We start from the raw sequence: 27906 nt of genomic DNA, 5'->3' as shown, positions 1-27906 counted from the left end.
ATGATTGACACTACTTATGTGTGTTTTCAGTCAAAAACTATGTCTGATTCAAGACTCACTAAAGATAAGGCTAGAGCTAAGTCAGAATGTAGAAAATGGAATCAGATCAAAGTCGTAAAGTAGAGAATTAAACCTCAGTTTTTGTTCAGTCCGACAGTTTATAACGCAGTCCAGAGAAACTTTGAAATATTTTTTTTGAGGTCTCGAATTTCCTGGTCGTGGCCAAGATGCTCTTGTTTCTATTTTTAATGTCGTTCAGTGGTCTAGGTGTTAACGCGGAAGGGAATACGACAGTGGGCGTTAGCTCGAATCTCACCTGGTGGCAGAAGGGAGTGTTTTATCAGATCTACCCACGATCTTTCCAGGACTCGAACGGAGATGGTGTTGGTGATTTGAAAGGTAAATCTTATCAGAAAATGACACATGAAATATTTATTTAATTATAAAGTGTAGGACTAACAACAAGATTACATCTCCCTTTCCCCACCCCTCTCTCTTTTCTCTTTTTCATCTAATCTTTTCTCTCTTAGTCTCTTGTTACTTTCTCTATTTCTTTCTTCTCTCCTTCTTTCTAAACAATCTCTTCTCTCTGTTTCATTCCTTCCCTTCTTTCTAAACAATCTCTTCTCTCTGTTTCATTCCTTCCCTTCTTTCTAAACAATCTCTTCACTCTGTTTCATTCCTTCCCTTCTTTCTAAACAATCACTTCTCTCTGTTTCATTCCTTCCCTTCTTTCTAAACAATCACTTCTCTCTGTTTCATTCCTTCCCTTCTTTCCAAACAATCTCTTCTCTCTGTTTCATTCCTTCCCTTCTTTCTAAACAATCTCTTCTCTCTGTTTCATTCCTTCCCTTCTTTCTAAACAATCACTTCTCTCTGTTTCATTCCTTCCCTTCTTTCCAAACAATCACTTCTCTCTGTTTCATTCCTTCCCTTCTTTCTAAACAATCACTTCTCTCTGTTTCATTCCTTCCCTTCTTTCTAAACAATCTCTTCTCTCTGTTTCATTTCTTCCCTTCTTTCTAAACAATCTCTTCTCTCTGTTTCATTCCTTCCCTTCTTTCTAAACAATCTCTTCACTGTTTCATTCCTTCCCTTCTTTCTAAACAATCACTTCTCTCTGTTTCATTCCTTCCCTTCTTTCTAAACAATCTCTTCTCTCTGTTTCATTCCTTCCCTTCTTTCTAAACAATCTCTTCTCTCTGTTTCATTCCTTCCCTTCTTTCTAAACAATCTCTTCACTGTTTCATTCCTTCCCTTCTTTCTAAACAATCTCTTCTCTCTGTTTCATTCCTTCCTTTCTTTCTAAACAATCTCTTCTCTCTGTTTCATTCCTTCCTTTCTTTCCAAACAATCACTTCTCTCTGTTTCATTCCTTCCCTTCTTTCTAAACAATCACTTCTCTCTGTTTCATTCCTTCCCTTCTTTCTAAACAATCACTTCTCTCTGTTTCATTCCTTCCCTTCTTTCCAAACAATCTCTTCTCTCTGTTTCATTCCTTCCCTTCTTTCTAAACAATCACTTCTCTCTGTTTCATTCCTTCCCTTCTTTCCAAACAATCTCTTCACTGTTTCATTCCTTCCCTTCTTTCTAAACAATCACTTCTCTCTGTTTCATTCCTTCCCTTCTTTCCAAACAATCTCTTCACTGTTTCATTCCTTCCCTTCTTTCTAAACAATCTCTTCTCTCTGTTTCATTCCTTCCTTTCTTTCTAAACAATCACTTCTCTCTGTTTCATTCCTTCCCTTCTTTCCCAACAATCTCTTCACTGTTTCATTCCTTCCCTTCTTTCTAAACAATCTCTTCTCTCTGTTTCATTCCTTCCTTTCTTTCCAAACAATCTCTTCTCTCTGTTTCATTCCTTCCCTTCTTTCTAAACAATCACTTCTCTCTGTTTCATTCCTTCCCTTCTTTCTAAACAATCACTTCTCTCTGTTTCATTCCTTCCCTTCTTTCTAAACAATCACTTCTCTCTGTTTCATTCCTTCCCTTCTTTCTAAACAATCACTTCTCTCTGTTTCATTCCTTCCCTTCTTTCTAAACAATATCTTCTCTCTGTTTCATTCCTTCCCTTCTTTCCAAACAATCACTTCTCTCTGTTTCATTCCTTCCCTTCTTTCTATCATAACAATTGATTTAAAATTGCTTCTTTCTTCATTTCTCTCTTATACCCACATTTCACGCTTTTTTTTTACTCATACACTTTCTCTCTTTCCATCCTTCACATTTTTCTTTTGTTAAATTCTATCTAATCCTCTCTCTAGCTTATCTTTTTTTCTCTTACTCCTCTCTCTTATTCCTCTTTATTTTAATCTTTTTCTTTTATTTGACCTTTTTTTTTGTCTCTTTTTCTCCTTTATCTTTTCTTTTTTTTTTCTCACTTTTAAAATTCTTTATCTTTTTTTTTTTTGTCTCTTTTTATTTCCCCCATCTCATCTCACTGTTTCTCTCTCTGTTTTTTTTTAAATCCTTTGTTTTCATGTACATGATTGTGAGAATTACCATTCATCATTTGTGGCCTTGTTTTCTATAAATCATATTAAATATTGTTTTTTCATAGGTCAAGATGTCTTCCCATGTAAGAGAAGACACGTAGTTGTTAGAAACAAATGCTCATTAGCCCATGATGAGAAATCTGGACATAAACCTTTTGAATACACTGTTACAGTTCTACAGTTCTATATAATCAAATCAATTCTATTTGTGAATTTGTGAAACCTATTTAGCCTAATTATTTTTATTTATTTATTTTGTGCTTTCTAATTCGCGTAAATATTTGACCAACACAGACGAGAAGAAAACTTGTTGACCTGCACTAAATTAGCTAAATGTAGAGAGTAACTGAAAATCGAAATGACTTTCTGAAATGACCTTACAAATAATGGTAGGAAAAAAAATGTTGCAGGTATCACTACAAGAATCGGTTACCTGAAAGACCTTGGTATCGACTGTGTTTGGCTGAGTCCAATCTGTCGATCTCCCATGAAAGACTTCGGTTACGATTGTTCTGATGCGGAAGATGTGGATCCTATCTTTGGAAATCTAGAAGACTTCAAGGAACTTTTAGCTGAAGTCCACACTCAAGGTGTGTCTATGTGTCTGTTTGTGTGTGTGTGTCTATGTGTCTGTTTGTGTGGTGTATGTGTGCGTGTGTGTAGGTCATGAAATTTTATTAAATCCCATACTTCCTGAATTTTTTTTTCTTGTCTAAATTGAGTTAGTCGGTTCCAGGATGTTTTTCTTTGTTTTTATTAACTTTTCAATGTTTCCCCTTTAAAAAGTTACAATTACATTGCTATTATTTTGAAGATCTCTAATTATTTGAAAACTTCAACAACATTCGCTATATTTTTTTTTTAATTTCTTTTTTTTTTTGTTGTAATTTTTGTTTTGTTTTTGTTTTGTTTGTTTTGTTTTCTTTTATGTATAATATTTTCTTTCTTGTCCTGCCAGATTAAGACTTGTCCTAATAAAATGGACACTTGGAGATTTTCACGATAAACTGACCCATGTCAAGGACACCTGATGAACATTAAATAAAAAACTAAAATAAGAAATGAGTTATATATTAAACATTATCTCAATGCAAAGCAGTTGATCTTCGTATCTGCTCTCCTGTAGTACAGTTGATCTTCGTATCTGCTCTCCTATAGTACAGTTGATCTTCGTATCTGCTCTACTATAGTACAGTTGATCTTCGTATCTACTCTGCTATAGTACAGTGGATCTTCGTATCTGCTCTACTATAGTACAGTTGATCTTCGTATCTACTCTGCTATAGTACAGTTGATCTTCGTATCTACTCTACTATAGTACAGTTGATCTTCGTATCTACTCTGCTATAGTACAGTTGATCTTCGTATCTACTCTCCTATAGTACAGTTGATCTTCGTATCTGCTCTACTATAGTACAGTTGATCTTCGTATCTGCTCTCATATAGTACAGTTGATCTTCGTATCTGCTCTCCTATAGTACAGTTGATCTTCGTATCTACTCTCCAATAGTACAGTTGATCTTCGTATCTGCCTCCTATAGTACATCTAGTTAGTTGGCCAGTTGTTTTAAATACGTTGTCCTAGAGTCTTATGTTTGCTTTGTGTTGAAAGAGCCTCTTTTCTTTGCCTCTTTTTTGGGCTTTATGTGCCTCTTTTATGGGCCATCTTGCCTCTTTAGTGGGCTTTTTTAAATTAATTTTTAATAGGTTTTTATTTGTAAGTTCTCATAATTCACAAGTATTAAATCATAAACAACTGAAAAGTGATTAACCTAAAAATATAATAATAGTATTAGAAATAGTATTTAATATCAAAGACATACTACCTAACCATTGTATTCAACGATTCAAAATAAAATTTCTCTCTTCCATGCATTTTTTCTAAAAATTCCAATAAACGTAAACATGGTTTCATTAATTTGCTTTTCTTATAATTTTATGAAAATAATGAAAAGGTCATGCGCTTCACAGTGGCAGCAAAACATGTCATCATTATTGGTTTATGTTAATTTGTCTTCATTTAATCAACCGAAAAACCAATGATTTTGCAGAGGGTTAGTCTCTAATTGACTAGATTAGAACATATGAGCAATACTTTACTTTTTTGAAGATATAACTAACATTCAAGATTATTGACAATAGATAAAGTCTTGAGATCTGAGAACTATAAAGCTTAATATCGATTTCTCGTTCAATTTCTATTATTTCTGCTAATCAACCATCTCTTTTCAAAATGAAGTATGGTCTTTATACACTTGCCAGGTCTGAAGCTAATTGTGGACTTTGTACCTGGCTACACCAGTGACCAACACATTTGGTTTCAGAAGTCCATCCGACGAGAAGGGAAGTACACCAACTATTATGTCTGGGACGACGGCAAGATACTGGACAATGGGACACGCGTGCCACCAAATAACTGGGTACTTTGTACTTTCTTTTGTACAAAACTTGTATCAACTCACTCTATCAGGTCTAGTTCGAATCTTGTGCACGCTTTTTCTCTCACTTTCCATTCTCAGATCAAGTTAAAACTCTGCACAATTATTGATTATCGAAGACAGTACACGAATCAATTAAAAAAACAAAACATAACCAATAAGTTAATGAATTAGTGGTACTTAATTAATTTTGTTTTAAATAGGAAAAGGAAGATAAATCCTGCAGTATTGAGTGATAATTCAGTCATTGTGCAGTTCTTTCCCTTTTAAAAGCTGTTTTTTTTTTTTTTGCTTTTTTTTTTTTAGATATATGTGTTATTATTATTATTACTTTTATTATTGTAGCTGATTTGTAAGACTTCTCTTTAGTTCTCACTATGATCTTATTGATTACTTTTGTGGACATTTGGGAAAGGATATGTGAGAAAAGGTTTCCCTGTGGTGTTTGGGGGCTCAGCAAACCCGGGTATGGTCTTCGTTTACTTCGGGTTTGAACTCCAGCCCCGTGTTTAGAAGCCAAGTGGTTTATGACGCAGAGCCTGACGTCCCACTAAAAATACATCATTCTTTCTTTAATATCGATGATTTGTGTCCATTACACTTTCCTTTGTGTTTTTGGGAGTGCATTAGCATAGTACTTGGCGATGTCAAGTCTGTCCAGTAGTTCTATAAAGGAGACATTTGCAGTACTTTACAGGTTGCGAAAGAAAAAGAAAACTTTAGCCATCAATCTTGTAGCATAATTATTGTCAGTCCACATTTTCGGTGGGTAAACACTTTAGAAAGACAAAGATACTGAGATCAGATTCAAGCGCACCCTGGTCATGGCCACGTTCTTATATGCTTGCGAATGTAGTAGAAGTCGAGAGCATGATCCTAGCAAATTGAGATGCGAATTGAGATAGGTATCACAAATAAAGACCGCATCACAAAAACTACGGGATCACAACGGCTATTGGAATCTACGGTGACCTGCTAGCCACTGTCGAAAAAAAAAAAACTACTTAAACTCTATGGCCATATCACAATGTCCTCGAAGCTTGCAAAGACCTTCCTTCAGGGAACAGTACCAGGAAAAAGAAGAGCAAAGAAAGCAATGGGAAGATAACATAAAAGAATGGACTACGTTTAAAGCAAAAGACAGAGAGGAAAGGAGAAAGACTGTCGACATGTTATGTGTGGTGCCCCAACGGTTCATCAGGCTAAAGGGTAGCTGAAGATGAAACCGTTTTTGTTCCTAAACTGTTTTTTTTTTAATTTTGGTCTGTTTTTAGTCTGTTTAATGTCTTTGGTCTGTGAACTGTTATTTTTGTGTCCACTTATTTTGGTCTACCCCGGGTTGTTATTTTCACATGCCATATCTGGATACCCAACTGTAGTACTTTTTGTTTGTACAGGACCGTCCCTCGAGGTTTCGCTAGTTGCTCACTAGATTTTGAATTAATTCAGGGAAAACAAGAAAACGTCTTTTTTAGTCGGTTTTTAGAGCTGTCTAGAAAGACTCATGGTAAACACCCTTTTGAATATTAGACGATGGTAAGGATTTCTTCGAATGACCAGGAAAAAGATGATAATCTCTTCATTGACTTCATGTTGAAGAGTCCTCATCAACTAGCACAACGTTTTGAATCCCGACTATTACAGGGTTCAGTTCTTTTAAACTACATCAAATACCCCGCAGGTACCAGGCTGAAGATCAAACAAACATGGGGGGACAATCTTACTCGTACTTTCCAGATTTAACTGCGTGAAAACAAAATTGTATTTGTCAAGTGGACTGGAGACAACGAAGAAAGTGGAGCACAACAAAGCAGACAAAAGTGGAACAGAAGTAAAGTAGCAATCATACATAAAACACTGAACCATAATCTTCAAATACAAAAACAAAATTTAATAAAATACTCTGAAAGACACAAAGATAAAGGCACATTTCCTTGTCCCATATGCTAGGACAAATTTGTACAAATACTCCTTCTTCCCTAGTGCTATTAGAGCATGGAATGGGTTGCCTGAGCTAGCCAGGAAAACCAGTGACTTGGCAGAATTTAAGTCATTGGTTAATATGCATGACTAAATGCATGACGCGTAGGACGTGATCATCTTCTTTTTTGAAGTAACGTCTGTATTATATAAGATAAGAAGATAAGAAGATAAGACATTATAGTGGAGAAGTGTGTAAGAGTCAGACTTTTAATAGCACCAGTGAACTTTGTATTAGATTGACATGAGATGTCTGATCTGTGCTACCTTATCAGAGTGCTACCTTATCTGCACTACCTTATCAGTGCTAGCTTTCAAAGACATTGCACACTCTCCAATTATACACAACATAGACTTACACAAGTGCGGTCGATTATTACAAAGTGTATATCAACTCTGTCTGGTACACATTTTGAACAGGGTATTTTTCCCATTTTCCAGTCTCGGATGAAGTTGAAACTCCGCACAGCTATTCTTTGTCCCTAACAAAATATGAATAAATCAAAATATTAACCAGTTAGTTAATTAAATAGTGTTAATTAATTAATTTTGTTTGATAACGAGTAGCGGAAATAAATCTTACAGCATTGAGATAAATGACTGTAAATCTGGAGCTATTCCACTTAAATAAACTTTGTTTTCTTTTTTAAGAATTTTTTTTTAATATTTTGCTCGCTTTAGCGATACTACGTAATACATTCTATATTCTTTCTTGACAGTGTTTATCAACCTTTTTGTTTATCAACCTTTTTGTTTATCAAACTTTTTGTTTATCAACCTTTTTGTTTATCAACCTTTTTGTTTATCAACCTTTTTGTTTATCAAACTTTTAACACTCCTTAAACCGAAAAAAAAAATTTACGTTCACACCCCACGTTCTTCTGCGTACTGAGCTTTAGATAGTCATTCTTCTGGATTCTACAACGCGCAATATCTCCCAATACTAAGAACGCAGGTCAAGTAAAATTAAATTAATAATGTCAGAAAAATTCAGGCTGTAGAGAATGTGCTATTGAAATAGGCTTGATTGTCGTCTGATAACCTTTGAGTTAAGTTGTAGTGGGCCTGTTTTGTTTACGTAAAAAGTCAATATCTCGACGACATGGGCTGAGTCTTTCTGGGGACAGTTGACCGTTCCGCTTTAAAATTAGCCCTGCGGGGATAGGCAAGTGGAGAAGTGGCAGGTGTAGATACACTGGCAGCCATACGTATGACTGGTGTAGATACACTGGCAGCCATACGTATGACAGGTGTAGATACACTGGCAGCCATACGTATGACTGGTGTAGATACACTGGCAGCCATACGTATGACTGGTGTAGATACACTGGCAGCCATACGTATGACTGGTGTAGATACACTGGCAGCCATACGTATGACTGGTGTAGATACACTGGCAGCCATAGGTATGACTGGTGTAGATACACTGGCAGCCATACGTATGACTGGTGTAGATACACTGGCAGCCATAGGTAGGAGACGAAAGGTCACTTATTCAATTATTCAATTTTGGAAATGTGGGGGATGGGTTGTTGAGGGACATATTCCGCTTGGCTCTCTATCAATGGACCTCGAGTTCAAAGCCCGACTTGATCAGAGCAGTGTCTGCTGAACGCCTAATGGGCAACATGGAGATGTTTACTCAAGTAACCCCCCCCTCCCACTAGTTCATAAAGAAGATTGGATGCACTGTACAAAAGACAATTTTAAAAATGTTAACTTTTATTTATCAAAAATTGACTTATTACTAAACTTCATTTACAGCCAATGTTTAGTTTTAAAAATAAATTAGACCAACTTCGCTTTCTCCTTGACAGTACATTGCACTACATAAGAGAGTGTGCCCTACAGTTTAAGAACTGTTGGCGAATCGCGTAAATTTCGGGCACTATCAGAAAGTTTCTTTTGGATCCGTCCCGTGGGAAATTTCTTCGTAGAAAGATTTGTAACTCCCCACAAGGGAGAAGCTTAAAATGTTGACAAAATGGCTGAATTGTTTGACTTTCTGACTTTCTCATGACAACGTAAATTAGATTTAATAACAGTCTTATGTAAGGTTCAACAAAACACTTATTTAGGTTTAACAATTCGGTACCATACCACTACATTATGGTGAACTGTTTACAATTCCTTCTATTAGCTAGCACTCTCTTCATGGTTGGAAAAAGATGGAAGAAAAAAATTTTGTATCTTGAAAACATTTCAAACCATTTTCCTTATGTTTAACTAAGGGGGAAAAAAACTAACTAATTGGTCACGCAGTGAAAAACTCTGGTTTGACCGATAAAATTTTCAGAATTATATAATCATCTTACACTAAAATTCAGCATGCGTCTTTTTATCACAAAAATTGTTCCGAAATATATTTAAGAAAAAAATTAATATTTTTTTTACACGGCTTAGTGAGAATTACCTCTGCTGAAATGTGTCTTTGTATTTAATAAGAAGTTGAATAATAAAATAGAAGTACATGAACATTCTAAGTATCCCTCTTATGTAGGCTGGAAATTCCTTTCCATTAGCTGGACTGTATATAGAAGCTGATTGCACAAGGTCACTGGAAAGACTCCTTGCAAAAAAAGAAGCAATACAGGATCGATAAAAAGGAAACTGATTTTAAAACAAACTTTATTTTTTTTATTTTGCCTTGAAGGCCTCTTACTGTTTAGAAATACACTCTTCGTCTCTTGCTTTTAATTTTTTTTTTTTTGCCCAATATTCGTCAGCAGACTAAGTAGTACTTAACTTTTAGAAAGTTCACTTTGGTAAGGAGGGGGGGGGGAGGACGGCAAAGACTCGAGAGTTTGAACAAAGTGTGGAACCAGATGAAGTTAAAGTGCCACCTAGCGAGGATGAAAAGTGTATGGAATGTAGGTCACTGGCCAGTTTAGAGATGTTTTGGTTCCTGATAGCTTGTGTACTTTTAGTTGATATTTTAATTTCTTATTCTTTCATCTTCTCTTTCTCTCTGACATTCTCTCTTTATTTTTTCTCACTTTCTTTATCGTTCTATATCTCTTTCTCTCTCTCTCTCTCTCTCTCTCTTTCTAACTTTCCCTCGCCAGCTGAGGCGCAAGGAAAACAAAGAAAAAATGCTAAAGACTTGTGGCAAATGTATCGGCGCCGCCTTCTATCGCCTCTAAAACAAAATGTTCCGCTTATGTATCGCTTCTCAAAATAAATGTTCCTCAGTCCCTCATATATATTACCTCTCCAAATATTCCTCGTATCTATCGCCTCTGAAACTCAATGTTCCTCGTATCTATCACCTCTGAACCTAGATGTTCCCCTATCTATTGCCTCTGAAACTCTGTGTTCCACGTATCTATAGCTTCTTAATATCAACGTTCCACGTATCTATCGCCTCTTAAAATCAACTTTTTAAGTATCTATTGCCTCTCATGATCAATGTTTCACGTATCTATCGCATCTCAATATGAATAATCCACTTGTCTATCGATTCTCAAACTCAATGTTCTTGCTATGTGCTCCTTGGGAAAATATCCATAGAATATTTTATTGGTTGTTTTTTTTTTAATTAAAGTTATTTCTTTTTAAATATTTTTTCAAGAACGAATTTCAAAAGCCATCGTCTGATAAGAAATATCATTTCTATCTTTCAGTTATCCATCTTTGGCGGCCCTGCCTGGGAGTGGAATGAGGTCAGACAACAATACTACTATCACGTGTTCATCAAAGAAGCCCCAGAGATGAACCACAGGGATGAGAATGTGGAATGGGAATTAAAGGTAGCTATAAGTATGTGTGTGTGTGTGCGCGTGTGTGTGTTGGCTGATGTAATGCATGCATTATTAAAGGGACTCAAAAGACTTAATTAAAACTGCTTGAAATCAAGAAAACATGTCAGACGCGTTTTTTTTTAACTTTTTTTTCGGTCCATATACTAGATCTACAGACTAAGTTATCATGTACATTTTAAAAGTGATAAATAATGCTCTCTCCCTCCCCCTCTCTGCCTCTCTCTATCTCTCTCTCACTCTCTAATGTGTTTTTACAACACTGATCACTATCAGAACTGAAACTCCCTCATTAAAGTAAAGCTGCGGGTAGAAGGTTCCACAATGAGTTCTAAGTCGTCTCTCTCTCGTCTGTCACACAAGGTTGGAATAAAAACTAAGAATCTTGTCAGAACGAACTTTTGAAACTTTTTGTTCTTTTTCATTTTCAACAAGATCTTTTCATCTTTGGTCACATTGTGTTGGTTTGTTCTCTTTGTTCATCTTTGGTCACATTGTGTTCGTTTGTTCTCTTTGTCCATCTTTGGTCACATTGTGCTCGTTTGTTCTCTTTGTTCATCTTTGGTCACATTGTGTTTGTTGTTCTCTTTGTTCATTTTTGGTCATATGTGCTCGTTTGTTCTCTTTGTTCATCTTTGGTCATATGTGCTCATTTGTTCTCTTTGTTCATCTTTGGTCACATTATGTTCATTTGTTCTCTTTGTTCATCTTTGGTCACATTGTGTTCGTTGTCCTTTTTGTTCATCTTTGGTCATATGTGCTCATTTGTTCTCTTTGTTCATCTTTGGTCACATTATGTTCATTTGTTCTCTTTGTTCATCTTTGGTCACATTGTGCTAATATGTTATCTTTATTCATCATTCTTCTTATGTTCATTTTTTTTCTTTTTTCATCTTCCTATATATATTTTTTCTTCATGTTTATTTTGTTGACCTTTCTTAGTTCATTTTCGCTCATTTTTTTATCTTTAAAATTTTCTATCTTCGGTTCATGCGGGTTAAAAGAAAGAATTTAACAAGGACATTTTAAAGTGGGAGTTTCTTTTTAAACTCTGGGTTTTTACGCAATCAGAAACCTAGATTATTTAATCCTAAGCGTAAGCAATATACTCTTGTCTAAAGATAACAGTCAACTCATTTTTTTTTCTTATAACTTAATAAGATTATTAGGTTGATAGTGAAATTATTTAGAAGCATTCCATGATCTTTATTAGGTCGCACTAATCTTTCAATAACTATAAGTAAACAAGAAATTACAAAAATTTGCCATCAACAGAGAAATGAAAGTTATAATAGTTGTCATTATTTGGTGTTCTCTAAAGTTGACCTAAAGAAACTGACTCGTAAACAAAAAAAAAAACAAAGTAATCTGATAGGCAGAGAAGCCAAACAAAACCAAGATAATTGTAACATTGGCTTCTGTGGCTCTGGTGCATTTAAAATAGCGAGTTTGTTAAATGGTCATCCAGTCATCATGACATATTTATACTCGTAAAAAGCCAGACTTATTTGTCAACACGAGAAAGTTAGACCGAAGAGATAAGAGTGAAGTAATGGATGAATAAGAGATCAGAGAAAGTGCAATGTATTAGAAAACAGAAAAATATAGACAACGAAAGAGACAGAGAGAGAGAGACAGATAGAGAGAGAGACAGAGAGAGATAGAGACAGAGAGAGAAAGAGAAAGAGATAGAGAGAGATAGAGAGAGAGATTGAGAGAGAGAGAGACAGAGAGAGATAGAGAGAGACACAGAGAGAGATAGAGAGTGAGAGAGAGAGAGAGACAGACAGAGAGCGAGATAGAGAGAGACAGAGAGAGAGAGAGATAGAGAGAGATAGAGAGAGACAGACAGAGAGAGAGACAGAGAGAAAGATAGAGAGAGACAGAGAGAGAGATAGAGAGTGAGAGATATAGAGAGAGAGCAACAGAGAGAGAGACAGAGAGGTACAGAGAGAGAGAGAGAGACAGAGAGAGAGACAGAGAGAGATAGAGACAGAGAGAAAGACAGAGAGAGAGAGAGACAAAGAGACAGAGACAGAGCGAGAGAGACAGAGACAGAGAGAGAGAAAGAGAGAGAAATGGAAATAATTATGTAGAAAGATATAAAGTAAAAGTCTAAAAGATATATTTTGTAATAAGGCAATGAATAGACTAGAGACCTAAGAAAACAAATTGAGAAAGATAAGGAGAGTATAAGAGAAATAAGAGAGAGGGAGAAGGAGAGAGATTAACTGAAAGAGTATGGGGGGGAGACAGAGAGATGGTCAAAAGGAGAACAGATACTGTTAGAAAGCTAAAAGAGAGAGAGAGAAAGAGAAAGAAAGAGAGAGAGAGAGAGAGTGTCTGTAGATTTACTGTAGAACATTCAATACTTATTTAATATCCAGACTATTGATTTCAGCAAACTTCTTTCATAACAAGTACAGCATAAAGAAACGCTCTAATGAATATTATTTTTATAATTAGTCTGGCAATCCAGGGGAAGGGAAAATAGTTGAATAGTTTGAAGACAAACACACACACGTGCAGATACTGACCGTCTGGAAATGAGTTCACACAAACACACACACACATTCAACTCTAGCGTTTACATTATATAAACAGATGTATATGTAATGGAAATGTGTTGACTTCTTGAAGAGCTTACATCGTAAATATTTGTTCAACTTAATCAGGTAGACAGCTTATGCTTGGCGAAGTGCTCTTGTAGAAGTTTGACCTCTCACAATGTCATAAATCAGTGGGAAAGTACGCCCCGATTCGAGACTATTACGTACTTTAACTCATCTTTAAAAATGTATTTTTTCCTTGAAATAGGCGACGGAAGAAATAAAATTTCTATACGCTCCCCTGTGCCCAGGCTTTCAATGATAATGTAATAATGTGCTGTTGTAATAGAAAGGTCTTTTGCTTTTTTATCTTTCTGTGAATTCTGTATGAAAAACGAAGCAGGTCGTTTTGGCTCAACGACAGGCCCGTCCATTCTCTACTATCGTCTGCATCCTTTTGGTTGTCCTGGTAGGAAGGTCTTTGTGAGCACTGATGAACCAAGTGGTATGGCCATAGATTTATCTAATCTTATATAATACAGATTACTTCCAAAAAGAAGATGATTACGTTCTACGCGTCATGCATCTAGTCATGCATGTTATCTATAGAGTTTTGGTTTGCGTTTTGGACAATGGTCAGAACGATCTGCTATGAAGCCCCACCATTTCAATGCGTGGAACTGGACAACAGTGGTATAACATGTGTAGCACCACCTTAAAAGTGCTATGTCAGTTCTACAAATGTAACTAAAAAAAATCCTTGACCAAATATTTTAAGTACACTCAGTTGTCACACATTGTCTTTATGTATACTGTTATTCTTATTTCGAAATTAACAATTCAATAATATAACGGGAGAATTCAAATTTTGTATAGCATTTGCACAAGACGAAATTCCCATAAACTAAGTTAATGTTTTTATTTGCTGTGATGCTATCGCTCAAATCTTGTTCAGATATTGTTACGATGTTGTTATTAGACTTTTGTTGTTGTTCAATCTCTGTGTTCATGAACATTGCCAGAGTATTCTGCGCTATTGGCTGGATCTTGGCGTCGATGGTTTTCGCGCAGACGCTATTCCAAACATCCTGACAGTTAGCAACCATTCTTGGGATGAGCCTTTGTCTGGGAAAGATGTCCCACCGGTAAGTAATATTTTAAATTTAATTTAGTAATGAGAAACAGATAGCACTGTGTTCCAAAATTATGCAGAGTTATTTCCCTCATTAAGTTATGAGTGTTCCATGTCTCCCGATTCCTGCAGGTACTTGGGTCAAGTTAGAAATTTACATACTTATTTATAGTCTATGATAATACACGAATCAATAAAAAAAAACAATTTAGCTAATCAATTTTTAGTGGTAAGTAATAAATCTTGTTTGAAATAGAAACAGATAGCTTATTTATGCAGTACTGAGATAAATGGCAGGGATTTTCTTTCCTTTTGCTTTTTCGTTCAGTCTAGACCATAGACATATATAAATATAGACTGGAAAAAGGTAGGCCTAATAACTTCATGTAACTTGAAAACATGTATATCTATTGTTGACGGATTTCCGAATTCTGAAAAGTTGCATGATCTTCAGTCTTAGAGATTAAACAAAACAACACTGCTCAGAAATGCTGTATAATAAAGTACACAAAATTGCAAGCCACAAATTTTCGTTTCATAAAACTCTTTTATAGCCAGTCTATGTCTATATTTATTTATGTCCATGGTCTAGACTCAAAAGAATTCCGTTCCCTAATTCTAGTAGAGCCTAGGAGAACATATAATTCAATTACGACATCCTAGGGTTTTTTTTTTTTAAATCAATGCGTATTAAGATTGAAGTCATCCTAGCTTATTTTTTTTAGAAGCATAAAAAAATACAGGTGATAGAATGATATACATGAAAGTGATAGAATGATATACATTAAAGTGATGGATTGATATATATATATATATGACAGAAGCGACTGCAACAATTACAGAGGAATCTCCCTCTTAAGTATTGTAGGCAAAGTCTTTGCTCGAGTGATACTTCCCAGGCTACAAAAACTCGCTGATCGGGTCTATCCAGAATCACAATGCGGCTTTCGCTCAGGGAGATCCACGATTGACATGATTTTCTCCATCCGCCAACTTCAGGAAAAGTGCAGAGAACAAAGGATGCCTTTGTACATTGCGTTTAAAGACCTGACAAAAGCCTTTGATCTAGTTAGCAGAGATGGCCTCTTTAAAATTTTACAGTTAATAGGCTGTCCACCCAAGCTACTAAATGTAATCATATCTTTCCACCGAAATATGATGGTACAGTGCAATTCAACGGTGCCAGCTCTGAAAGTTTCAGTATAAACAGCGGAGTTAAACAACGATGTGTCCTGGCCCCAACCCTCTTTGGAATACTATTTTCACTGCTAATCCACAACGCGTTTGACAAATCCACTGAAGGCATTTATCTCCATTCCAGATTTGATGTCAAACTCCTAAATATTGCCAGACTGAGGGCCAAAACTAAAATCAGAGCCACCCTCGTAAGAGATATGCTATTCGCGGATGACGCAGCGGTAGTGGCACACACGCAAGAGGAACTTCAGTCACTAATGTCCCGCTTCTCTCAGGCCTGTAAAGAATATGGCTTAAGTATTAGCACGACAAATGTTAACAAATGTTATGGGACCACCTACTACAGCACCACCCTCCATCCTCATAGACGATAACAAGCTGGACGCCGTAAACGAATTCTGCTATCTGGGATCCACAATTACAGATGACCTGTCTCTAGAAGAGGAGATGAAAAAAAACGCATAGGGAAGGCTGCCTCGACCTTCGCTAGACTCAGGCCAAGAGTTTGGGAAAACCATAAGCTAACTACGGTGACCAAAATGGAAGTCTACAAGGCATGCGTTATGAGTACACTGCTGTATGGCAGTGAATCATGGACCACCTACGCAAAGCAAGAGAGAAAACTGAACTCATTCCATTTGAGATGTCTCCGAAGGATCTTGAAAGTCACACGGAAAGAAAAAGTGTGCAATACTGAGATCCTTGCGCGAGCAGGTATTCCCAGCATCTTTACAGTCCTCAGACAACGCCTCTTGCGCTGGCTTGGACATGTTCGCCGGATGGAGGACAATCGCATCCCGAAAGTCATCCTCTACGGACAACTCGCGACTGGCTCAAGAAAAACTGGTTGCCCCCACCTCCGTTACATAGATGTAATAAAACGTGACCTCAAATCAGTGAACATCAATACTGACAATTGGGAAGACATTGCTCTAGACCGCAACAGGTGGAGAGAGACAGTGACCAAGAAAGCTATGGACAGTGAAAGTACATGGGCCTCAGCTCAGGAAGAAAAACGCACAATCCGAAAAACGGCCAGCTCCTCTACCACCGAAGCAAAAGTCACCTTAACCTGCGCTATCTGTTGACGGGAGTGTCTCTCCAAAATAGGGCTCCACAGCCACATGAGGAAGTGTGCTCTGAGATGAACCATAGTCGTCCTACGACTGAAGGAGGCCAATGGATATATATATATATATATATATATATATATATATATATATATATATATATATATATATATATATATATATATATATATATATATATATATATTGTTATAACCCTAGTGGCGGACTGAAAGGGTTAATGTATGTGCGGCCTATTGACACACATGATTCAGGCCAATCACACAGGTCAAGGGCTGGTGAACAAGGGACATTATTGCTAATGCACGCAATATGACCAATGTTATGGTCATGTGGCCAAAAAGCCTTTATAGGCGAGAGACAGTGTGTTAGAAAAGACAGTAGAGTCCAGGACAGCAAACAGAAAGGACTGTGTGCTACGAAGTGAGTCCTCGAAAATGTAGCTGTACGAGCTAGAGAGACTTGTGATTAGTTAGGCAGTTCTGTTGTGTAGCAAAGCATTTGAAGTTAGTGTAGCTAATTGTGTTGAATTGTCTGTCCTGGTTCTGCCAGGATGTAGCACTGGGTGTTGCAAACTGTCTAAGGTACGCCAGCTCCTGATTTTTCCTCAGGGTTGACTCCCGAAGCCTTTCCCATGATTGGGTAAAGCTGCTATTGGCTGTCGATGTAATTGTAATTAAAACGCTACTTTGTTACTTGAAGCTCTTGTTGTCAAGTTGATGATTTAGATGTGCTGTGTTGTTTTTAGCAGTGTTTTGCAGAAGTCCTGATAGAGAAGAACGTAACAATATATATATATATATAGAATGATAGAATGATGTACATGAAAAGAATAGTATGGTATACATGTTCGTACTCTGTTCATATAAAGGGCCACGCTTGTGTTCAATTCATTTTTCATTCATTACTGCCTCAAAATTTGACCCTGTTTTAAGACTCGACATTTGTTTCATGTTCTAATGTTGAGGACCAAGATGATTACTTGGACCACATCTACACCCAACATCAGCTAGAGATAGCGCCAATACTCAAAGGATGGTACGATCTGCTGCACGAGTACACGCTGCAAGACGGAAGACTAAGGTCTGTGCATTCACACCGCGAGTAACCTTTTATCTAAAATAAATGCAAAGGGTGCAACAGTGTAAATTAGAGGTAAATCTCAGACATTATTAAACGAACAAACTATCACAGAAACTCATTACACATTTACTATTATAACACAATCATACGCAATTATTGATTTCTTGATTATAGCATAAAACTTTACACAACCACTACAAGTTTGGTTTTAACGAGGCATATAAATAATTACAGTACATACATAGCGAATTACCTATGACTCTTTGAAATCAACATTACCGCGTTTTTAAGCTTTGTGTGACACAGAGTCTATGGCCTTCTTCAGTCGCGAAACGACTATGGGTCATCTCATGGAAATGAGAGGAATGCCTGGGCATTAGCTGTGGTCGTAACTATGTCACCCACACATCAGTTCCTCCCTCTCCACTCAGGTGTATACGAAGGAACGGAAGTTTGGGGTCAGCGGTGTCGCAGGTTCTGCCAGGGTGTAGCACTGGGTGTTGTAAACTGCCTTAGGGTCGCCAGCTCCTGATTTTTCCTCAGGGTTGACTCCAGAAGCTTTTCACATTCCATGATTAAGTATAGCTGCAAGGCAACAGATGTTTAAATTCAGAGTTTTCCTTCTCCTAGGTGGGTAGTCAGCCATGGCTAACGAGCCCCTCCTGTCCAAAGCTTACTGGTTAAGGCGCCAGTTACTCGCCTTTGCCCTTTTTCATGATAGTGAGAATAGTTCCGCCGGACTTTATATCTGAGCCACACGTGAAGGCCAGGAGTTGGACTCGTTGTCAGAGTCTATTTGAGACGCATGCCAATTGGAAGCATTTTATAGGTAAGTGGAGTGCTTCCATCCATCACCACTTCCTGCAATGACAACCTTGCGGAACCTGTGACACAGTGACAGTGAGCCTAATTGTACAGTCACGCATTAAAACAAAATTCACTATTTTCATTCACCACCAACATATGTACCTAGTACTGACGTGTAAAATTATATTTGTACCCAGTCTGAAACACCAACATTTAGATAGCTCTTTAGAACCAAGTACAGAGTAGAATGAGATTTAGTTTATTTACATTATATCATAAGTAGCTTTGAAAAACGGTAATTAATTATTTTTACATTATACCATTTCCTATGATGTTGATACGCAAATAATTAATTTTATATACTACAAAAAAAAATTTTTTTTTAATGTTACGAAAATTTATAAAAAATATAATTATAATTATTTAAGTTTAAAAAAAATAAGCGCAACAAGGTAGACGACTGAGGTCATAAATTCATCAACATTAAACGGATGACTTCCCTTTGCTAATATCTTCCCAAAACATTTTTCAACTTCTATCAGGATTACAGCTAACGTGGTCGCTAATTGTGAGAAGACAATAATAACTAAATAAAAGTAGAAGGTAGTGACATACATCTGGTGCCTTCCATTTGACTGATTTTGTAGTCTTAATGATGTGTCGTCATAATTCCAAAAATATAACTTTGTGGGTTTTAAAATATCAATAATTTGGTGTTCACATTTCTTATTCTGGGTACATGTTCTAAATTCATACAAGTACTCCTTGTTCCATGGTGCCGTTAGAGCATGAAAGGGGCTGCATGAATCAACCATAAAATTAACCATATATAAAAAAAAAAATAATTTGGCTAGAGATAATCTTTATGTCTTATGTCTTCAGATATTTCCGCATGTAGGTCCTATTCATTAATCATTAATAGACGTCAATGAACATTAGGTGCACCATCTTCTCAGTGTGGATCTACATGAGAATTTTATTGGACATTTTCATACATGGCAGAAAATCTATAAATAGCAAGCTTTTTTGGTATATCAGGTGTACAAAATAAAGGAAATGTTAAGCTTTGTTTTTTAAAAGTGACATAGAATTTGTGTGCCCTTTTTAATACTGCGGAATAAATGTTTTTATCTCTTCTGTTTATAACTAAATGCTAATCATGTTATCATATAACTAAAGGCTATTCATGTTCTCATGGAACTAAAGGCTATTCATGTTCTCATGGAACTAAAGGCTATTCATGTTATCATAGAACTAAAGGCTATTCATGTTCTCATAGAACTAAAGGCTATTCATGTTATCATATAACTAAAGGCTATTCATGTTCTCATGGAACTAAAGGCTATTCATGTTCTCATGGAACTAAAGGCTATTCATGTTCTCATAGAACTAAAGGCTATTCATGTTATCATATAACTAAAGGCTATTCATGTTATCATGGAACTAAAGGCTATTCATGTTATCATGGAACTAAAGGCTATTCATGTTATCATATAACTAAAGGCTATTCATGTTATCATATAACTAAAGGCTATTTATGTTATCATATAACTAAAGGCTATCCATGTTATCATATAAATAAAGGCTATCCATGTTATCATATAAATAAAGGCTATCCATGTTATCCTATAACTAAAGGCTATTCATGTTATCCTATAACTAAAGGCTATTCATGTTATCATATAACTAAAGGCTATTCATGTTATCCTATAACTTAATGCTATTCATGTTCTCATTGTCCACAGATATATGGTACTTGAGACGTACGCGCCGCACTCAATCAGAAACTCGTTGTACGCCCAAGGCCAAGGCAACCCGTTCAACTTTGACCTCCTGCAGATGAGCCGACCCCCGACCACGCGGGAAGTGTACAAGACCATAATGGAGGAGTACATCAATCTGCTTCCTGGGAAGTGGCCCAACTTTGTGGTACGCCTTTTAGTCCTGTAGCTGATACATCGCGATCGCTTTTACCTCAAACCCCTTTGCAACAAAGATTGTCAAAAATATAGACAAAAATAAACACACTTCAAAACTAGGAGGTCTTAGTAAAACCAATTATTGACTGATTTTTTCATGCGATGGAATTTTTGGGGTAGAAAAATCTAAAAATGAACTATGAAATAAATAACTTATACAAAAGACAAAGTTAAAATCCCACATTTTTTGACTTGGGTGCTTTACAGTATTCTGACGCGCCTGTCTTCGGTATCACGAGTGGCGTAGTTAAGAATTTGCCATCATTTTGGAGGCCAAGGGGGCTTGACCTCTTTGAAGGCTCCTGCATTTTGCGTAATATTTAATATTTAATGTAAAAAAAAACAACACTAAAATGGGGGCCCGAGGGGAACTTTATATTCTCCCCCTCCCTCCTCCCATCCTAGATACGCCTCTGGGTATCACCACAATAAAGTGGTCATTTAATGGAAAGAAGCCTCTGCGGTTTAATGGAACACGTCAGGTTTCAGAAGTTTCAAGCAACCATGACAGCACAATGTAAGGCGCCGGCTGAGGAATGCGTGCCATAGGTTGGGCATCATTAAGTGACAACTTAGAAACACTCACAACTGATCTTCAATTTAACCAATGGAACTAACTGGTTTCAGTAAAAAAATACAGTATATTATGGAGTCCTACTGTTGATCATGGTGGTCTATGAACAGAGAACAAGGATGCATAATAAAAGCATGATTGACTATAATAATAATGACTACAATCAAATTAGTCAACTATAGACTTGCAGCCCAGTAAATATGAAATAAATTATATCATGTAAATTCAATGCAGAAAACGCACAATAGTGAGTGGTTCATTGTACAGTAGTGACTGGCCCGGTGTAACAATAGTGTGTTGTGTCTATTGTTAAGGCACCATTCTCGGTTTAAAGACTATTGGAACTTGTATTATAAATATGGTTTACAGTAAGGAATTAAAATCATTACTGTTCTGACATTTTTACGTTTTTTTTTACAGTTATACTGTTAATTGTATGTTAACTACTTTTTTTTTTCGTTAGCTTGGGAACCATGACAACACCAGGGTCAGCGCCAGAAATGGCTATCAGTACGTTGACGCTTACAATATGTTGCTTCTGACACTAAAAGGAACCCCTACGACGTACTATGGGGAGGAACTGGGCATGTTGCAGGCAGACATCTCTTGGAATGAGACCAAGGACCCGTGGGGTCTCAACTATGGTCCGGTTTGTAGTCATCATTAGTCATCGGTCTCAAACTTTGTATAGTTAGTGGATATAGAAGCTCTCTATTTGCCAGCTCAGAATGTTTTGACAATTTTTAATAAAATTCTCCAATAACTTTTTAACAAATGTAATCTAATGCCACTTTTAAATCATAATCATATAAATGTGTACCAATCTGTATTAAACACTTAATAGTATTTTAAATATATTTACACAATCGCTCAGACCTTGTGATTTCGTTCAATTTCCTCATTCACCTTTCACGTCACAACTCTCCCTACAATGCTTGAAACCACTGCCTTTAAGTTAAACACCTTTCCATTTAAGTTAAACACCTTTCCATTTAAGTCAAACACCTTTACATTTAAGTTAAACATCTTTCCATTTAAGTTAAACACCTTTGCATTTAAGTTAAACACCATTACATTTAAGTTAAACATCTTTCCATTTAAGTTAAACACCTTTACATTTAATTAAACATCTTTCCATTTAAGTTAAACACCTTTACATTTAAGTTAAACATCTCTACATTTAAGTTAAACACCATTACATCTAGGTCAAACACCATTACATCTTCCATGTGCACACACCGATTTAACTCTAGGCCATTTTCTAGGCGACATTCCTTAACAAAGTTTAAAATATTGAATATTACAAAATATTTTGGATAATCCATCTAGAAATAGTTGTACTTGGATCCCTCCCAGACATAGATTTTTTCTACCAGTTGTTAGGACAGGCCAATAGAGGGAAGGTTACAATGACCTAGAGTTTCAAGAGTTTTGGAATCGACTCTTAAGGCAATTACAAGAAATGGGATAGGAAAATGAAAATGCTAATTTAAAATATCCTTGAATTAGCGTTCTTTTATTTTAGTGTAGACAGTGGTCACAAGAAAACAGAATGACCTTTACAACTAGATCTACCAACATGCCAAAATACTTTGAATAATACGAATACACAGGAGTGCAAAGAATGATGTCTAATGAATAAATGTTTAGAGGGGGGGAAATCGTTTCCTTGTATACAATATAGTAGGTCTGAAACTATTACTAGAGAATAATTTTAAAATGCGTGTATTTTCTCTTCCAGGATCGCTATAAACAAGTCTCGAGAGACCCCGAGAGAACACCCATGCAGTGGACGGATGGCCCAAATGCAGGATTTACGAATGGCCCGTCCACCTGGTTACCTTTGGGGAAAAATTATACAAGTCTTAACGTCAAGGTGATTGAAAATGTAGAAGATAGGTAGATACAGATAGAGATACAGACAAATACAGATAGAGATAAATATATCCACAAACGTGATCTAAACTAGATTGAGGCATATGTTGTTACTGTAACTCTTGTGAATATGTAACAAATGTTGCAATTGATAGACATACTCGTTTGGGGTTTATTTAATTTTGTTTCTCAAAATATAAGAGTTGATGGTTTGGTAACATTATACAGTCCAACATTAAGATGACATATTTCTTTCTACATTTCAACTGTACGGTTTATAAATTAATCAGTCGCGTATATTGTAACCGTTCTTAGCAAGCAAAGTATAGCCTAATTTAAAAAAAACAAAAAACTTATATAAGTAAAGGGGGAGTACTGTTCAATCGCTGCCATATCTCTCAATATTACACGCTTTATCTGCTCCTTTCCTACCTAAAACAAAAACAATTAACACTTATTAATTAACTTACTTGTTAATTTTTTTAATTGAATTACATGTTGTGTTGTCATCGACAGTCAAATTGTGCAAAGTTTCAACTTGTTCCAAGAGTGGGAAGTGGGAGAAACAAAAAAGTGTAAAACAATCCACCCTGACAGACAGACGGACTGAGTTAAAATAAGCTTTGTAAGAAAAAAATAATTTTAAGGCGTCCTACGCCTATCCATATGTTAATCTAGTGCACGCTAGTTAGAGACTTTCTTAAATCATTTTTTCCTGGCTGATTCAGGCAATCCCTTCCATGGGATGAAGGAACACTTGTATAAATTTGACCAAGTCTACGGAACTAGAAATGGAAATAAGACACGTGACTTCTGATAGAGTTAAAGAAATATAAATAATAGGCGTAGCTGGGTGGGGGAGAGAGGGGGAGATTTTGAAAATCCCCCTGGACCCACTTGATCGGGACCCCCAAATGAGTGCTTTTTTTTTAAATAAATTTTAAATATTACGCAAAATGCAGGTGCGCCCAGAGAGGTCAAGTTCCCCCGGGCCCCCAAATGATGGCTAATTCCTAGCTACTCCACTGCTATAAATGAATGGTTCTGTTTGAATGATTCCTTTAAAAGTGAGAAACTTGTTTGTCTGTAGGTTGAATCTGAGACACCCGGACAGACAAGTCTGAAGCTGTACAAAGAGTTGCTGGTTTTAAGAAAAAACCCAGCTTTCACGGAGGGATCATTTAAGGTAACCATCATGAGGAGGGGTATCACTTCAGATTATATTTTATGATTTTCTTTAAAAATTGTCCTTAATAGTCGAGGTAGAAGACTCTTTAATTTATCTGGAGCTAGCAGAAGTTTTAACAAACGAATCAATCAATATTGTTTGAATGAATGATTTGTCTTTATTCCATTGTTGAAGAAATAAGCTTTTCTTTATTCCAGTTTTAAAGAAATAAGATTATCTTTATTCCAGTGTTGAAGAAATAAGCTTATCTTTATTCCAGTTTTAAAGAAATAAGATTATCTTTATTCCAGTGTTGAAGAAATAAGCTTATCTTTATTCCAGTTTTAAAGAAATAAGTTTATCTTTATTCCAGTTTTAAAGAAATAAGCTTATCTTTATTCCAGTTTAAAAGAAATAAGATTATCTTTATTCCAGTGTTGAAGAAATAAGCTTAGCTTTGTTCTGATGTTGAAGAAATAAGCTTATCTTTATTCCAGTTTTAAAGAAATAAGATTATCTTTATTCCAGTGTTGAAGAAATAAGCTTATCTTTATTCCAGTTTTAAAGAAATAAGATTATCTTTATTCCAGTTTAAAAGAAATAAGCTTATCTTTATTCCAGTTTTAAAGAAATAAGCTTATCTTTATTCCAGTTTTAAAGAAATAAGATTACCTTCATTCCAGTGTTGAAGAAATAAGATTATCTTTGTTCTGATGTTGAAGAAATAAGATTACCTTCATTCCAGTGTTGAAGAAATAAGCTTATCTTTGTTCTGATGTAGAAGAAATAAGCTTATCTTTGTTCTGATGTTGAAGAAATAAGCTTATCTTTGTTCTGATGTTGAAGAAATAAGCTTATCTTTATCTATTCCACCAGACTGCTTTGGTCACAGATGACGTCCTGTCCTATCTGCGACAACTTAGGAATGAAACTTTTCTCGTGGTTCTAAACTTTGGCAAGGAGGCCACCGTCGACTTGTCTTCATTTGGAGGATTGTCAGGAACCGCATTGGCACTAACCCCAAGTACGTTGGAACTGTAGCCCAGACTTTTTAAAAAAGTCTTTTTTTATGTTTCAGGAGATTATTTTATTAATAGAATTCGATACATCGCTAGCATAAGTAACGGTCTTGTGCCTTTTTGTTTTTTAACTCTTCCACACTTGAGTCTATCCTAATTTTGGCTAAGATTTTAATTTTATCTAGAGAAGTGGTTCCAAAACATTTTCATTAACGGAACACTTCGCACATCCACAGAATTTAGCATATACACTTTGATTTTGTTTATTTTTTAGAGAAATTAATTCACGTGGTGGCCTATTAGTTAATTATTCCAGTAAGTAGTTCGTGGAACACTTCTTTGACCTCACGGTACACAAGGGTTCCGCGGAACACAGTTTTGGAAACAGTGGTCTAGAGCTTACTTTAATTTTGGCTAGATTTTATTTTGATTAGGCTAAAGTTTATTCCAATTTTGGCCAGAGTTTACTTTAATTTTGGCTTGAGTTTTTATTTTAATTTTATGAAGACTTCTTTTAAAGAATTTTATTTTCTTATATTTTGGCTAAAGTTATTTTTAATTTTAGTTTATTTCAATTCTGCCTAGATTATTTTATTTTGCCTTTTTTCAATTTTATTTTGGCTTGAGTTTATTTTAATTTTAATTAGAGTTTTTTTTTGTTGTTTTTTTTTTTTTTGGTTTTTCTTACTTTGGAAAAAAAAAGATTATTTTTAATTTCGGCTTATACGTTTCTAGGAGTCTCGAATTGTGTTGTTGACATTTTTTGTTTCCTTAACTGAGATGGCTGCCTGGTCGAGTGGTATTTACTCTGGACTGTCGTTTCGATGGTTTCCTGTTAGAACCCAGCTCCCCGCCCTCACCCCTCTTCTTTCCTAGAGGAGGTCTGGACTAGGAAGCAATAATATTCACGTCTGAAACTTGTAAAAGTCAATATAAAACTGAACAATCTGACATTAAAATCCAAATCTTCAAGATTCAAACTCGGGACCTCTCGGTTCATAAGCCAAGAGCTTTAACATTCAACCACCAAGCCCCTTTGAAAATCTGGTTTCCATAAATTTGAACCAATTTTTCACTAATGTTTCTGAAAGGATCAGCTATGTCATCGCCAGATGCTGAAAACCAGATCACAGTTTCTTAAGATAGTTAGAAAAACAAAAATTCAATCAGTTTAACCGGATTAAGATTTTATTGAAGATTTAATACCGTATTTTGCATTCTATACAGCCAGTGGAGTAAGGCAACATAACCTATAACTTTGCTTGTTTCACCCCCAAATATTGTTTTGAAGAAAAAGCAAAGGAATGGATTGCCGTATGTTGATTACAAGAGGCCCCATTATCTCAAATATCTTAGGAGCTTATCAATTGTAAATCCGGCCCTGTAAAATATGTTCATTCTTGATATGTGGCATTTAATTGCCGAGTTGAATTACGAATTCGTTCAAGATGTAAACGCACTATTATTTAGTGTGTCGTCTAACTATCATCCAGGGGTTGTAAGGTACGTCAAAATTGTAATGGTAGGAGATTAGCAATTACTCTCTCATCTGTACCTTGACTTTCATAGTAGAGGTGCTGTGACAGTTCGTCGTAGGGATGCTGTGACAGTTCGTCGTAGGGGTGCTGTGACAGTTCGTCGTAGGGGTGCTGTGACAGTTCCTCGTATGGGTGCTGTGACAGTTCGTCGTAGGGGTGCTGTGAAAGTTCGTCGTAGGGGTGCTGTGACAGTTCGTCGTAGGGGTGCTGTGACAGTTTGTCGTAGGGGTGCTGTGACAGTTCGTCGTAGGGGTGCTGTGACAGTTCGTCGTAGGGGTGCTGTGACAGTTCGTCGTAGGGGTGCTGTGACAGTTTGTCGTAGGGGTGCTGTGACAGTTCGTCGTATGGGTGCTGTGACAGTTCGTCGTATGGGTGCTGTGACAGCGTAATCTAATCCCTCCACTTTTCACGGTCAGCAGCTGTTCTAAGAGAGATATCGAAAAAAGCCGGTCTATTTTTTAATGTTGTCCAGCCGGCTTCTCTTTGGGCGACCCGTTCTTCGTACTCATTTCACTGAAATCACTTTATTAAATCTCATCGAATCATTTCATTGCAATCTATAAAAAAAAATTACTAATGCCAACCGTTATATGCCATAAACTGGAAGAATATTTTACTTTGTTGTTAAATATGTTACTTGAAGATTTCAGAAATTAAGATCAATACCTCCTAGCCCAAATAATCTGCTAAAGACAGGGTTCGAACCCTGGACTGTAGATAAAACGGCCCGGTGGATACCACACCACCAGCCATCCTTCAACCTGGTATTTTGGAACTAATAGATACGTTAGATAGATAGATTTCCAATAATAATCGTTGACTGTTATTCATATTTGTCATTTCATGATTGTTACGTTGTCCTCTCTCTAAATCGTGAAACAGACTTTCATGTTATTTCTGCTTCAGACAAATCAAAACTCTTCTGTAAATTTTTTTTTCACAGAAATTACGTCATGGAAGAAAGATGACATCGTTTCCTTGACCAGCCTGACGCTTGGGGCGGGCGATGGTGTAGTGCTGAGGGTTAAAGCCCCATCTGACTCGGAGTTAATCGGCTGAGTTTGTACATATCTAAGTCATGTAGTCTTACAACTTGTCATGTATCACTTGTATTTTATATTTCTCTTATATTATAAAGGTAGCCACGGATATACTGCATGTCTCATTAATCTTCGGACTCGAAGACAAGCCTTATTATTATTATACTATAAAGAATATCATTTGTA

At 36.2% G+C, this 27906-nt stretch overlaps 1 protein-coding gene across 1 annotated transcript; it reads left to right on the top strand.

The window, feature by feature from the left end:
• The first annotated feature begins 69 nt into the window (after positions 1–69).
• LOC106050906 (maltase 1-like) lies at positions 70–27906 on the top strand. Its single transcript, XM_056012653.1, has 12 exons — positions 70–399; positions 2906–3085; positions 4758–4915; positions 10537–10662; positions 14243–14365; positions 17605–17720; positions 20273–20456; positions 21544–21729; positions 22822–22956; positions 24046–24141; positions 25000–25147; positions 27624–27906. Exons 1-12 carry the CDS (start codon positions 228–230, stop codon positions 27737–27739), a joined length of 1740 nt encoding a protein of 579 aa, XP_055868628.1. The 5' UTR covers positions 70–227; the 3' UTR covers positions 27740–27906.

This window comes from Biomphalaria glabrata, chromosome 15 (assembly GCF_947242115.1).
Source record: "Biomphalaria glabrata chromosome 15, xgBioGlab47.1, whole genome shotgun sequence".
Classification (NCBI taxonomy): domain Eukaryota; kingdom Metazoa; phylum Mollusca; class Gastropoda; family Planorbidae; genus Biomphalaria; species Biomphalaria glabrata.
The sequence above is the reverse complement of the archived record's forward strand: the minus strand, read 5'-3'. Positions and strand labels throughout refer to the sequence as shown.

What these genes read in the sequence shown, in the direction of transcription:
- LOC106050906 (XM_056012653.1), top strand. Translation starts at nt 228, where the DNA reads ATGCTCTTGTTTCTATTTTTAATGTCGTTCAGTGGTCTAGGTGTTAAC. An exon ending in GCGTGCCACCAAATAACTGG is followed by an intron (nt 4,916 to 10,536) that starts GTACTTTGTACT and finishes TCTATCTTTCAG; the next exon opens with TTATCCATCTTTGGCGGCCC. An exon ending in ATGTGGAATGGGAATTAAAG is followed by an intron (nt 10,663 to 14,242) that starts GTAGCTATAAGT and finishes GAACATTGCCAG; the next exon opens with AGTATTCTGCGCTATTGGCT.